The following is a 15561-nucleotide window of genomic DNA, read 5'->3' on the forward strand; positions in this document are numbered from 1 at the left end:
GTAGGTCCTCAGTTCATGCATTGCTCCGTCCAGCAATTGTTGAGAGCAGGTTCTTTTAGTAAAAAAAGAGACATTTTTGTTTCTTAGATGGATTAAATTAAAGCTTTGGGTGTCAGGGGCAAGACTCAAGCGTGCTGTCAAGGTCAGTACTTATGAAAATCTAACAATAGAGATAATAGATATAACTCATAATTACAAAATAGTTTTTCTACTATTTCTTCCCCAGCTTCTCTTGGATTTCTTTTCTGCTCTTGTATTTTATTCTTATCAGTGTTGTATCAAATATTATACTCTAATGTGAATTATGTTTCTTCCCGTGGAAGCTTTCCATTGTTTGACATTGATCCAGAGCCATTTACTGCTTAGTGGCATAGGGTTACTGCAATTTCCTACCTCTGTCTTTTATTTTTCTCAAGGGGAAGCCATACCAGGGCTTAACATAATGAATTCTAGTTTAGATTTCCAGTGAGAAAGTGAACCAGAATTTGGCTATACCTTCACAGAAGGAACTGTTTTAGAACACCGCGAGAATGGAACTTGCATTTTCCTGGGCAGATTAGTGTGGTTTGCATTCATTTATAAAAAAACATTTTTAATAGAGAACTATAAATTTAATTTGATTTCAACTTGAAAATTAATAGTCCATGTTTCAAAATGTATTTGTGGAAGGAAAGAGAATAATGTATTTCCAGTGGGCTAGATGGGATAGGAATTTCAATTCTTTCCATGCTCATGTGCCAGCAGTCCTTTCCTGAAAATAGTATGCTTTCTATATGTTCCTTCTGAGCAAGACACCGTGTTTGTTATACAGAATTTTTTGATGTTCGTGAGTGTTGCATTTCCTGACAGTCCTGTGACTAAAAGGTGTGTGGTACATTCAGTTTTATTGTCTTTCTTTTTTCTCTTTGTTCTTTTTTTAAGATTTAAAATTCTGCTTTTTGTTCAGTGGTTTCAAATGTCTCAGCATTCATTTTACTAAAGCACAGCAGGAATGATTCACAAGCTTGTTAAATGAATATTTTTAGACACTTGCATCTAACCACTGGACCACTGAGTTGATACATGTGCAGAGTAATTTAAAACAGTTAACAGGTATAAACCTGGTTCCCCTTGGCAAAGTGTTAGTAAGGAAGTGGTTTCAATCTACTTGTAAATTATGTGAGACTTCAAAAGGATTTTCCTTTTTCCCTTCTCCTCCCAAGACCAATAACTGTCTATCAAAACACATTGATTGGAATGAATTGCCTATAGCACGCTGTGTGGTTAATTTGCAGAAATTGGGTGGAAAGTCACATGGAGGGTGAACACCTGCAGCTGGTGATCTCTGAAGAACATACGTTTTAAAAACCTTGCATATTTAGCAAAGTAAATTCTGTGGATCCAAGCACTTATTCAAATAATATTGCTTGAACTGACAACTGCTACAGAAATCTAGAGAAAACTAATGAAATATCTGTTGTACTACTCTTCTTACCTTTTCTCACATTCTACAAAAGGTGCAGGATAATATATCTCTGGATAAGAATGAGAAACTTGTAAAGAAATGCACTGTAACCTTTTAGCATATACAGATGTACCAAGGCTTCCTGATAAGGATATGAAAATTTCTAAGATAACATCTGGGCTTTTTTATAGTTATGACTTGTAGAGGAAATGCATACTGCATTTGCCCTGCTCTTTGTTTAAAAAATTATAAGAAGCTAAGCATTAATAATACTGGAAAGTGTAACCTGTCTTGGGCAGCCCATTATTTTGTTGGCTGTTCCCACAGTTATTCCGGGCTCTGCCAGTTGCTATATGGCAACATGGCCTATGTGAATAATTGATTTTGGAGGTCAGTGACCAAACTAAAAAACAATTAAAGTAATAAGAAGTCGGCAAATACCAAAAAGGTTTCATTTTGCTTTTGAGGCATTTTTAGCCACTTTGTATAAAAAGAACAAAAGATTTTTCAAACAAAGAGCTAAGAAGGGCTTCCATTTGTGGAAGGAAAGAGAGTAATGATTTTCACTGGGCTGCAGAAGAGAACAGGAATTTCAATTTGTTCCAGGCCTATGTGCCAGAAGCTCTTTCCTGAATAAATGTATGTCCCCGTTTGTGCCTCCAGAGCCAGGCACCTTTTCATTATATGGAATATTGCTGCATTCAGAACTGTTGATACAAAATGGAGGAGGAAGGATGAGTTGTCTGCTTATTCCCAATATTTCACAACTTTTACTTGTAATGTGAGACACCCAGGTGCCAATCTTGTTTCAGCCTAATATGGAGCAGTGACAGCAAACTGCGGAGCTCCCTTCACAGCAGATTACCCAAACCACCAGGTTACAGTGTCATTCTTTCTCTCTCTGGCCCCATGAATATATAATTATATTTATATAAAATGGAATAGCTTCAATGAGAGACACTAACAATGCCCTACCACTTAGTATATTCTCTTGAGAGATGAGAGGTTTAGCATCAAGTACATGCTAAATCATGCAGAAAGGAGATTTAACATCAGGTCTCCTATCTCGCAGGTGAGTACCCAGGTCACTGGCATCATAGAGCATGAAGGTATTGCTACCATCATTGTCAAATGTTTATGCTTCCTTGTGAATCCAGTTTGAAAAATCAAAATGTTACAGAAATGAATCTGTTCAACAGTTCTAAGATTCTTTTTTTCTTTTTCTTTTGGCTGAAGGCATTTGCTGAATTCAGTCTGAATTTGCTAGTGGTAGCAACTGCCCACAACTGCATTTGTTTGTGCATTGTTTTTTATTTGTTGTTAAAATGTTACTCGGATCAAAATTCCAGTTTCTTGGAGAAGAGAGAAGAAATACACTGCACTATTTTGTAACCCAAATCTCACAAATAACATTAAGTATATGGATACATTTACAAAAAAATGGACCAGAACTGCCGCTGATGTAAAAGAGCAAACCTCTGTTGATCAGTTGATATTCCTATATTTCAATGCAATATACAATGACATTCTGTGAGATCTAGAAAGAAACGAAGGTATACAAACATAGCATTTCAGTATGAAGAACTGATATTCTGGCCTATAAAAATCATAATTTTATTGGCATATTTTTGTGTACTTGGGAAAGGGGTATTTTAAGTGGTGAGAACAAATATAATATACTGTTAGTTTATCTTACTTTACAATATTAGTATATACTAATGCCCATCTGAATACTAACCTCTTTACCCAAGAAAAACTAAGTGCTATGTTTTTTCCCCTTTCTAATTCACTAGACAAGCCAGTCTCAATGAAGAAGCAGAGAAGTATTATGAAATGGCAGCGGGATTAAGGCCTAATGTAAGTACTTTCTTAATGATGCACATTATTCAAAATTATGAAATCACAGTAGTGTAAAAGCCTCTGATTGTTGAAAAAAGTCATTGCTGAAGTGCTTGATCTCTCACCCTGCATTGTTCATATTATTTTAATAGATAATTGAGGTAATTATAGCCAGCCACTATATTTCTGAGTTTTCTAGGTAGACTCTTCAAGAAACAAGCAGTATTTATTAACAGGTTTCTAAATAAAATTTCTAGATTTTTCACACAGTGGTAATTTAAGTGTGGAACTCCTTGCCACCAGATGTTGCAGAAGTTTACAGTTTAGCCAGATTGAAAAAGAGATTAGACAGATTCTTGGGGGAAGGGACATCAATAGCTATTGCATATGGGAATTAGAGATACAGACTTGAATGCTAGAGCCTGCAAGTGAAAGAGAAACAGTGGGAAAAACCTTGTTCATACCCAGTTCACTCTCTCTTTCAGCATCCACACTCTGCCACTGCACAACACATGGCTCATTGATGGGTCCTGATATCACTAGGGCCAGGATGTCACATGAGGTCCATAATATGTAGGGATATATGATGAGGTAAACTTAGGGAGTGGATTTCTAGAGAAAGTAAAAAAACAAAGTTGTAAAGTGTTTGTTTTTTAACTGTGAAAAAATCAGCTTCAAAATACCCAACAGAAACCAAACCATATGAAAGTATGAAAGACAGTGTACAGTTTAAACATCCAAAGAATTTAAACTCCTTTTCCCTAGGAATGCCAGCTTTCTGTGTACACTTCTTTGTTTCATTATTTGTAAGGTGTCTTTTATTAGAGATGTAAAGATCTTGTGGGATGTAATTTTAGATTTAAAAAATTCCTATGTGCTTCTGAGGAGTCTTTATTATTTGTGGATACCTTAACAGTTAAAAAGTAGCTTAACTTGTACAAAGTTGTTAAAATCATGACAATGTTCTTTTTTCTTCATTTCATCATTTTACTCTCAATGTCTCTTACAAATATCTGTACATATGTCTGACTTCTGGAGAACACATTGCATTTTTATACATTTGAAGGGTGAGGCATCAAAGTTATAGTGAAGATTATTGGTTATATATAATGATGATGCTTCATAATCAGAGCTCTTAGCTCTTTGTATGTAAACTCTTTTTGGGGGGAGGATTGGGTGTTGGAATCTCAGATCATTTCTTGAGCAGGGAAGAAAAAAATACAATTCTGAGATTTCTTTTATAATATAATGGGAATAATTATCCTTAATTTCAACCATTTACTGCCAGCTAATTCTAGTACAATGGTAAAGTGAAAAAGAGAAAACTGAAAGGAAGCAGAATTAATTGGAAATAGTCATTTTTTATTTCCATTGCCTATGGTTCTCTGACTCTGTTTTTCATTCCTTCCTTTCACCCTTTTGGACAACTGTTTTTAATGATATTGACATAATGCTTGGATCTGGTTACCTTCAAGCCTGCTAGAGTGCATGTTTTCAGAAATATTGCCAAACAAAACTTTTTTTTTTAATTATAAAAAGTTTCAGGTATGTTGGTGCTCACTTTAAATGAATGATTGTAATGTGGAATGGATATGTTGAATGAACTCATAGAATACCATAAGATACCTTAATAGCCTTTAATTTTTAAATCCTTTCTTTGTTCATCCACTCAGCTCTTAATCAGAAACCTGCCATATTCCATAGCCGTCATATTTTGACCATAGCCAAGTTATATTACATACAAATTATTACAGATACATATTATGTAACCATAAATTCCATATTTAAACAAACTGTTGATTTCATATAATCGCAGAAAAATAAGGCAGGAACAGACTTGAAGAGGTCATCTAAATCCAATGTTCCTGCTCAAAACATGGTCATCACTTTTAAAATCAGCCCAGGCACTTTAATCTTTCTCATGGAAAGATTTTTATAACTTCTCTAGCTGATCAGTTCCAGGCTTAATCACCGTGATAGTTGGAAATTTCTTTGAAGATCATGGCATCCTGATAAAGGAAGCTCTCTGTTTGGGAAGCAGCAGTGCAGGCTTCACAATCATGTATTACCCTGTCTTTGTCTCAACTGTGATCTGAGCAAATCAAGGGTAATTCATTTCCATGGCCCATTAAGTTCATTGACTTTCTGCTGAGTTTGCCAATCAGAATAAAGGATGGTAGTAAGGTTCCAGCTAGAGCTAAGATATACCAGTGGATCACCAAACATGTATTAGTGGGAACAATCTTTTAGTGTTGCCAGATGAAAGGAGGTGGTAATTCCCCTTTTCAGCACCAGTGAGACCACTTCTAGAGTACTGTATCCAGTTTTGGGCCCCCCATCACAGAAAGGATTTAGATAAATTGGAGAGAGTTTAGGGACGAGCAAGGAAAATGGTTAGAGGGCTGGGAGACATGACGTATGAGGAGAACTGGGGAACTGGGCTTATTTTGTCTGGAGAGAAAAAAGACTGAGGGGGGATTTAATAACAGCCTTCCACTGCCTGAAGGGTGGTTCCAAAGAGGCTGGAGCTAGACTGTTCTCACTGGTAGCAGATAACAGCAAGGAGCATGGTCTCAAATTGCACAAAGGGCAGTTAATATTAGACATTAGGAAAAACTTTCTCATGAGGAGGACAGTAAAGTAGTGGAAGAGAATACCCAGAGAGATTTTGGAATCTCCATCCTTATAGGTTTTTAAGAGCAAGACGGATCAAAAACATGGCTGGGGTGATCTAATTGGGGCTGGTCCTGGTTTGAGCAGGGGGTTGGACTGGATGACCTCCTGAGGAGCCTTCCAACCCTAATTTTCTATGAATCTATGATTTTTAACTGGAAATTTAAAAGGCTGTGTTATTTATCTTCCTTTATTTAGTTGCTGTTATGACCTTCAAGAAAAAAAAATGCAGCACCGGCTATTTTATGTATTTTAAATTGCAACTTAAGTATGTTAAGGAAGGTGCTATATCTAGTACAACTAACAATTTTAATTGCTTTGTTTTTATTACTATAATCTCTGCCTTATTCCTCTATAGCACAAAGAAAGTAAGCCCCTGAATCAGATTGTAGAGGAAATAAATAATGTCAGTCATGGTAACTTGCACAGTAGTACATAGTAAGTCATGCCCAGCTATGTTTAGACCTTAATATGTACTTAATGAATCACATCACCATCTCACAAGAGCCTGAAGGATCATAACAAGGTTCATTATAGCAAGAGTTTCTGAAGTATTATCTTTAAGTGTGGTGTTTTGCCAAGTTGTTTTTTTCAGCCATCATATGTAGTCACTTAGTACATGTACATGGCAGGAGGCAGGGTTGTGGGATCATGCATTAGTTTCCAGCACAACTTGTTGCCACTGCAGGGGGACCTTGGGATCATGACTCTGAGCTCCTCCTGCACCAGCCCTGCAGCTGTTGGGGCTTGGCAGGGCTTGCAGGCAGCATTCCCCGCTCCAAACATCATTGGCCGCTGGGGTCACAATGGGGAATGCTGCCCCTGCTGTGAGCCTCATGAGGTGAGGGGATCACAGTGGCAGCAGCATTCCCTTGTGCTGTCCCTGCTGCAAGCTCCACAGCTAATGTCACTGTAGAGCTTGCAGCATTGTCAGTGAACGCACTGCCACCACTGTGAGCCTCTTGAAATGTGGGGCTCACAGTGTCAGCAGCTTTCACCTGGACTGTCCTTGCTGTGAGCCCTGCAGCCAGTGTCTGTGAGGCTGGAAGTGATGGCAATGGGGAGAACACTGCCACCACTGTGAGCCTTGTGAGGTGGAGTCTTGCAGGAACAGCAGATTTTGCCCATACTGCCTCACACCTCACGAGGCTTGCACCAGCAGCAGCATTCTTCCCTCTGCCCCTGCTGTGAGCCATGCACCTGAAAATGCTGCCCCCACTGCAAGCCCTGCAGCTGACAACACTGCCACCACTGCAAACCTTGGCTGCTGTGGGACTGGAAGCAGGTGGTGCACCCCTGTGTCTGGGAGCCCCATAGTTAATGGGGCTCCCAGCCACAAGGGAGCACTCGGCCACACATTCAATTCATGACATTATTAGAACAAACTACAAAGTTATTGCACGTATTTTGTGGGATAACTTCATAACTTATGGTGTGATAAAACAAACAATTAATTAGTTAAATGTGTAGCTGGGTCTTGATTATTACCTGGTTAATCATGCCTTAAGTGGAAATGTGTAGAGGGGGCCAGAGTGCTCACTATGTCTCTGATTCTGTATTGGGGTCTCAGGAGCATGTGGAAAGGAAATAAAGTGGCACTGTGGCATAGCAAAAGGCTGAAAAACTGCATGTTTTTTGTGCTTTCCTTTTTAAAGAATTAATCTGGAATAGGGGAGGGGAGGTATCTGAGCCTAAAAAAGAATGGATGTGTTGTAGAGGAGGGGAGTGAAATGATTCACACATTTTAGATTGTCTGACACATGAAGAAACAAGCTGATTCAGATCTGAGTAGTAAAAAGTAGCCTCCCTGTGTATGACTTTCGGTCAGAATTCCTCACGTAATGGGTGCATCTACATATTCAATTAATGTGCATTTAGGTTACTGACCAGTACCTTAAGGTGCATTAACAGGTGGCTTGGAGTGCATCTACATGTGCTCCTGTCGAGAACAGTTTGGTGCAGGGTGGCTGCAGACCTGCTGTGCTTCCCTGCAGCAGCCAGGGGGAGCTCCAGGCTCCTCTGGGTGCCAGCCCTGAGCTGGCAGAGGGGAAGGGGGTCAGTTCTGGACTCCAGGGAGGGGTGGGGAAGGAGGGGAACTATCCCACTTGTGGGGCATCTCCCTGTGAACCCTGTGCTGAGTGGAGCTTGCCTGGCTCAGCTCAGGTGAGGCAGGAACTGCCTTGCTGCTGTCCAGGCTGCCCAGGAGCAATTTGCTCCCAGTCAGCTGTCTACACATGCACTACTATGCAGTAGTTACCATGCATTTAATCTAGTACCTGTATTTCTTGGTACTAGAAATTAGTCTAATTTACTGCACAGTAAATGTTGTGCACAAGTAGACGCTGACACTTTACTGCACAGCAGATTAGTCTACTGCTCCGTAAAGCATCTTGTGGAGATGCAGCCAATTAGTACAGTATTTTTAGTAGTTTTACTCACATTGTCACATTGCAGTTGTTTCTTGCTTAAGCTTTCCTCTGTTGTATATGCTGTTAAGAAAGTAAAGCATAAGATGGTTTAGAGCAGTGCTTCCCAAACTTTTCCTCAGCATGACCCCATTTATGGCCCCATTTCCTCACCATGGCCTCTCACTCCCAAACCATAGCCCCCCCACTCCCGTGACCCATTCACTGATGTTGCAACCCCATTCAGGGTCATAGGCCACAGTTTGGGAACTGCTGTTTTAGAGACTGCTGCTATAAAATTGTTCTTCTTCAGATACAGACAGATTTAATTATATTGACATTAAATGATCCCAACATAAACTCTTACTATTAAACTTGTGCCTGCGTAATCGTATAGCTATGCATGTGTAGCAAAACCATAGGAACAATTTCTCTTGGGATTGAAGCTACAGCACTAAGGTAACTTGTATTGCTACAGGATCATGTAGGCAAAACAGTTAGATTATAACATCTGATTGTACATGTCTGAGTGGCAGCTCCCACTCTCCTTTTGAAGCAGCTAATAGGTACATTTGTCCACACTACTTGGCTTGCTGTTTTTCAGCCACTTCATTTACTGTACTTGTTGAAGCTACAATGCTGAGATAGAGCAAAGAGATGGTTGAAAGTGGGAAGAGAGACATTCAGTCCAAAATGAACATACAAATAATAATAATTATTATATTTCACTGTTGATATACAATGACATCCTTCAGAAATTCTGGCACAAGCCCTCATCACTGAAATAATTCCAGTTAGGTTAAAAATGCTAATATTTCATTTTTATTTTTTAAAAACATGCTAAGTGAGAGACAAATATGTCTGTAATAATGGGACAGTTTTAAATGCACTACAGGTAAATTAAAATGTGCATAGGCTCCTGGACTCTTCTTCCCTCCTGATTGCAGACAGGATGAAGTTTCAGTTCAAACAGTGAAAACAGTTATGGCATTGAAGCCTAAAGGCAACAGAATTTGAAATGCAAGCCTGAAGCAGTGAGAAAAAATCTAGATACCATTAAGCCCATCTTTAGTCTGACGGTTCTTTGTAACAACAGTTGTGTCAGCCTTGTTTGGAGTTATTGGTAGATAAGTACTAAACCTCACTTACAATGATTTCCATCCAATTAAATATTATAAGAACAATACCTTCTGTAAAATATACTATAAAATGGGAAGCTGTTTTTGTTAAATTGTATTCAAGAGGTATATGTTCTCCGGTCTACATTCATTCTTTTTCTGAATGGACTTCTGAAGGACTGACATAAAGAAAACATTCGTACTTTTTTTTATGCTTTGGTAAACCAGAAGCATATTAAATCCTTCTCAGCTTCTACTGGAAGGCAATTTGTCAATTCTAGCTATTGTCATCCTGATGGAGTGTTGACTAGACACGTTGGGTACATACATGTGTTATATTTAGATCAACCTAAGCAGGGCTAGATCAGGCTAAATGCCCACTCAGGCAGGTGTTCAGAGTTTAAATTGACCAAAAAATGGTGCACCCAATCTAAGTTAGTTCACCTCAGAAGTTGTGCTAACTTAGATCCAGAAAATGTTAATCTGATTTAGGAAAGGTTTTATCTAATCTAGTAATTCGCAGCACAGGTCTGGGGTAGAAAAACCCGTTTGCTTGCCCTGGCCCTGTGCTGTTCCTAGCCCACTGACCCTGACTGAGATATTTTTAGCCCCCTGCACTCCCCACCCAGATCGCTTCCCTCCCCACCCCCGTGGACCCACCAACCACCCCTGCAGCCCCCAACCCCTATGGATCTGTTAGCCTCTCCCTCCACCCTGAGCTATTTACCTTGGATTGTCCACACCACTCCCAGCAGTGGCACCTAAACCTAGAATGGGTGCTGCTGTCAAAATCCACAGAGGCATTCAGCCTAGTGCTTAATGATGGGGTTGTTTCCAATGTCCATAGTCAGGGGCCAAGCCAAAGTCAAACTGGGCCAAAGGGGGTTACCAGAAGAGGATGTCAGGAAGTGATCTGAAATCAAACCAAAATACACGTGCTGATCCCAGGGAGTGACCAGAAACAGATGTCAGGAAGCAAGCCAAAGTCAAACTGGGGTTCCAGATTTTAAGAACTGGGTACAGGGGCATGAACGCAGGAACAGGCACCAGGGAAGTCACATGGATGAGAGCTATACACAGGCTGAGGCCAGTTTGTGACACAGCAGGGACCTGGTGCTGCAAGAGGATCACTGGAACCAGTTAGAAGGCTCAGGATAAGTTTGTCCTACTTAGGGGTTGAGTGTTGCTGACCTATTGCCTAGCAGCAGTGTAGAGGCCTTACAGCTATCCCCCCGCTTCCTCAAAGGCAGCTTCTAGATGCCAGGTTTGTTTGAAAAAGCCTGATGAAACTCCCTAATCAGATCTGGTGCATGGACATTACTAGCTGGTTTCCAGGAGTCTTCATCCAGAATATACCCCTCCCAGTCTACCAGATAGTGCATTTCCCCCTGATCCTCTAGGAATCCAAGATATGAAGGACTAAGAACTCTCCTTCTTCCTGGACCTGCATGGTAGGTGGATGAGTGGATGGTAGGTGTACAGCCTGGAAATGGGTTTTGCTTATGCAGTTTTGGTAATGAGATATGAAAGACCAGATGTATTTTCATTTTCCTAGGGATCCTTAACCTGTAGGTGACTGTGTTAATCTGTGCAGTGATGGTGAAGGACTCAGGTATCAGTAATCAAGCTTGCCAGATGGCCATGTGGATCTCGTATAGCAGTTGACAACCAGACCTTCCCAGTAAAAAGTCTGGTGATTCTCAACAACCCCTGTCTCCAAATTTCTTGTAGGCCTCTTTGGCAGTTTTCAAGTGCTCTTTTAATTCCCTTTGGACCTGGTGGAGATGTATAACTAAATTGGCCATGGCTAGTGTGTGGAAGGCCCAAGGGGGTTGGAGATAAAATTGGGGGTGAAAATCATAATTAGAGAAAAAAGGAGACTGGGTGGTGGACGTGTGTTCAGCATTATTGTATGCAAATGCTGGGAGGAGAAATAGAGAGACCCAGTTGTCTTGGTGATAATTTAGAAAGCACCAGAGATACTGTTCTATTATTTGATTGAACTGTTCTGTCTGCGCATTGATTTGTGAATAGTGGGCTGATGAGGTCAATGGCTGGATGTCTAATAGCTTCAGGAGTCACCTCCAGAAATGAGATATGAATTGAGGTCTGTAATCCAAAATGATGCTCACGAGGAAGCATTTTAGCCCGAAAAAAGTGGTTGATGAATAGCCATGCAGTCTTAGGAGCTGTGATGTTCAGGGAAGGGAACAAAATGAGCCATCTTGGTTAGAAGATCCACTACCACCAAAATGCTTGAGTGAGGGGTGTGGGGCAGGCCTGTAATAAAATCAACAGATACCTTGTGCCAAAGTTGGCTCAGTGTTGGTAGTAGCTGGAGGCCCAGTTGCTTCATGCATGGGGTCTTGGTGTGAACACAAACCTTACATGAGGCAACATGGCTCTGCATGCTCTGCTAATGTTTCTGGAGCAACTGGAAACTTTAGAGGACTTGACTGGTGGTTTTGGCAAGTCTGAAGTACCCTGCAAGTGGGGCATCATGATAGTGCTCTAGGACTCTGATCTGTTGTTCTCCTTCTGGGATATGTGCAGGCATCCCTGGTACCAGGAAGTCATGGTGAAATTCGAAATTTGATGTGGGGAATAATTCAGGGCCTTCCAAGTCCTGTTGGACTCAAGAGACCAATGGGTCTTAGAGAATCATAGAATAGAGCTGTGTCACAAGGTATTTGTTTACTGTGACCCTGATAAAGTTCCTTGGACCCAGGATGTAGGAAGAAGTTCTGAATATTCAACTTTCGAGGACAGAGCACCTGCCTTAGTGTTCTTGGTACTTGGGTGGTAGGTGATTTTGAAATTAAACCAGGTCAAGAATAGAGACCCATCTTTCTTGGTTATAAAGAAAGTCGGAGCCCCAGTAGTGGAAGGCCTAATAAACCCCTTTTGCAGGTTCTCTTTGATATACTCCTTGAAGGCCTTTGATTCCATCTTGGGGCAATCATAGGGGCGGTTTGGGAAAAGTTGATTTACCCCAACTTATCAAATGCATGAGTCAGGTTGCAGTATTTTTCCGGGAGAGATGGGTCACTGGCTGTTGGACAAGCAGTCTCTATTGGTACAGGCTGTGATCCCTTTGTCAATAATGTGATGAGGCTGGCAGCTTTGGCCCTACACTTGATCTGAACCCTGGTCAGAGGCTTCCCAGGAAACTTGTCTACGGAACCAATTTGGCATTCCCTCTGTCCCCTCAGGACATCTGGATTATGGCAGGACAGCCAGGGTGTCTCCAGGATGATTGAACAGTAGGAAAAAATTAATTAAATCAAAGAAAAGGAGTTCACCTGTTCATACCTTCAGGGGAACCATTTTCTGTGTGACAGGCTTAAGGAGTGGGTGAATCCATTCATTGACTCTACTACAGGAGCAGATGTCAGGTAGCAAGCCAAAGTCAAATCGGAGTTCCAAAGTTTCGGGACTAGGAACGGGCTCAGGAATAGGCTCCAGAGAAGTCACGTGGACGATAGCTACACACAGAATGAGACCAGTTTGTTGCATAGCAGGGACCAGGTGCTGTAAGAACTGCTTAAGAGCAGCCCTGGAACCAATCAGCAGGCTCAGGCTCAGTTGGCCCTGCTTAGGGGGTTGAATATTGCTGATCTGGTTGCCTGGCTGCAGTGTCGAGTCCTTCCAGTGGTGAACACTTGTTCGCACCCACTGTCATACCAGCCTGATCCAAATAAATGCCACTGCGCACAATGAAAAGCAAGAGGGTTTCTAGACATGTTGACATTTCACCCTTAATAGATGAAAATGGGAATATTACTGAAAAATCTCTGTGTTTAAAGATGGGGTCTAGCAATCATTCATCTTATAATATTCAACAACCAGGAAATTGCTTTAATAGGTTGTTAAGCACTTTGCAATTATGCTTCTGGCTAATTTTGTTGCGGAAGTCACGTAAACATTTGCTTTAATCTGACATTCTTTTTTCCAGCACACGGGATGTTGATCAAAGTTTAAATTTATGTATTTGTTAGGATACCATTTGTGTAGTAGTGGAGCATTTCTAATGTCTTAGGTCTGAAGTTAAAACAGCCAGTCCCAAAAAAAGACTACTCGTGAACCTCCCACATGTGGCCCTGGCTTTTAAAAAGAAAGGGTGCTTTGAAGTACTGCCTCTGGAGCATTAAATGAAAGTTCACCAGATCCTTGAGACTTTGAGCAACCACCTTGAGCTGATTGGTTTGGATGCATTCCTCATGAAGATGCCATGACCTGCAAGCCACTGCCCTCCCACATACATATTAGTCCTGCTTGCAGCCTACAGCTCTTGACAGCTTTAAGCCCCATGTCATCAGCACATTGTCAGATACAGCTGTTTCCACTCTTCCACTTCAAAAAGTTTTGATTAAATATCTTACTGCTACAACACACATACAGACACACACATAGCATAAGGGTAGGGAATACTTCACCTATAGGCAAATATAGTCTCCACTGGATAGTTTAACAAAATGGCTAGGGAAAGATATTAAAAAAGCTGGATTCAACCTTTTCAGGTTAGTTTAACCTGGCTAAGCTGAACCAGTTCATACCAGGACAAACATGCTCTCTGGACTGAGGCAATGTGGGCACATGCCTGCAGTTTCTCAGGCTAGGCACAGGGCATGCTAGAGCTGGCCCTTCCCTGCAGCGAAGCTGGCAGGGAAGGGGGCGGTGTGGCGAACCCAGGCTGAACTGCCCAGAGAGAAGTTTAATTCCCGCTCCCTGTGCCACCAACAGGGACCTGACCTGCGTCTGCCCACACTCCACCTTCACTACTGCAGCAGGTGGGGTGCCATGGCCCCTGAGGCAGAGGGGGACAGGGAGCAGAATTTGTTTCCCCTGTACCCCAGTGGCAGCCACGTGGCTCCTGGCCTGTGGAATATGCCCCTGGCTGTCCCCTCTGCCAGAGGCTGGAGGGAGGAGGAATAACCCTATCCCTGCCCCCACAGGGGCCCTGCCCCCTCCCCGCTGCTGTGGTGGGAGGGGACAGGGCCCTTACTGGGGGTGGCAGCCCCTGTCACACTGTGGGGGAGAGTGAGCCCCTTCCCAGCAAGGGGCTGCACTGTGGGCTTGGGCTGGGCATGGCAGCACCGGGGTGTGGAGTGGGCCAGAACACTGAAGCCCCTGCAGCACCACCATGCTCCACAGCTTCTCTGCTGACCCCACCATTGGTGACATGTAGGGGGTGCACACAAGTGCACATGCACCCCCTGTGTGTGGTGGTACACCCCCTACAAAAAGGCGCCGCTTGCCACCCCTCCCTCCCCCCACCGCCAACACTGTCAGAGGCATATGCGGGCAGTCATTGACCCCTGGTTGGCACTCGCTAACCCCCCTCCCCCCACTGCTGACAACACCAGTGGCATCTGTGGGAGCTCCCTGCTTACTGCAGCCATGCTCCTGCCGCCATGCTTCCGCCTCCACCAGCACCACTGTGCCCCCCCAGCCGCCAGGAGCATCCGTTGTTCATGGGCCTTGCAGCGCAGCCCTGCCAGGAAGCCGTGACAGGCTCCTGCCCATGGTTCACTCACTTCGCACTGCTCCAGCTGCCGGGCAGGGGCGGGTCAAGACACTGTGGGAGCAGGGATGGGGTTATTCCTCCAGCAGAGGGGACAGCCGGGGGCCTATTCTGGGCAGGGAGACACCCAGTGGCCAGTGGGGTAGAGGGGAAATGAACTCTGCTCCCTGCCCAGAATAGGCCCCCGGCTGCCCCCTCTGCTGGAAGAATAACACCGTCCCTGCTCCCCCAGTGTCTTGACTCACCCCTGCCCGGCAGCTGGAGCTCCATCTGCCTCAGGAGCCATGATGCCCCCCTGCTGCAGCAGTGAGGGGGGAGTGTGGGGGAAAGGGGAATTAAACCCCTCTCTGGCCAGATCCCTGCCCTTGCCCCTGCCACTCCCTGTTGGGCCTGGGCTGGGCAGAGAGCCCCACTCAGAGAGCATGCTGGGATGCTGGGGATCTCTGACATAACTCAGACCAGCAAAGGGTCTGGGACAGACAATGAATAAACCAGTTTGAGACAAATCAGTTAAGTCTGAAGCTACATTCAACCAGGTTTATCTCAAACCGGTTTCAG

The 15561-nt window shown here is 42.9% G+C and overlaps 1 protein-coding gene across 2 annotated transcripts in view; it reads left to right on the top strand.

The window, feature by feature from the left end:
• TMTC2 (transmembrane and tetratricopeptide repeat containing 2) overlaps positions 1-15561 on the top strand; it is a 483679-nt gene that overhangs the window by 445902 nt on the left and 22216 nt on the right. For both annotated transcript variants that reach the window (XM_019514809.1, XM_019514811.1), the window contains one exon: positions 3238-3301. In XM_019514809.1, coding sequence (XP_019370354.1) covers positions 3238-3301 — 64 coding nt within the window. The remainder of the gene's footprint in view (positions 1-3237; positions 3302-15561) is intronic.

Source organism: Gavialis gangeticus, unplaced genomic scaffold, assembly GCF_001723915.1.
Source record: "Gavialis gangeticus isolate Ggan-Ray unplaced genomic scaffold, GavGan_comp1, whole genome shotgun sequence".
Lineage (NCBI taxonomy): Eukaryota > Metazoa > Chordata > Crocodylia > Gavialidae > Gavialis > Gavialis gangeticus.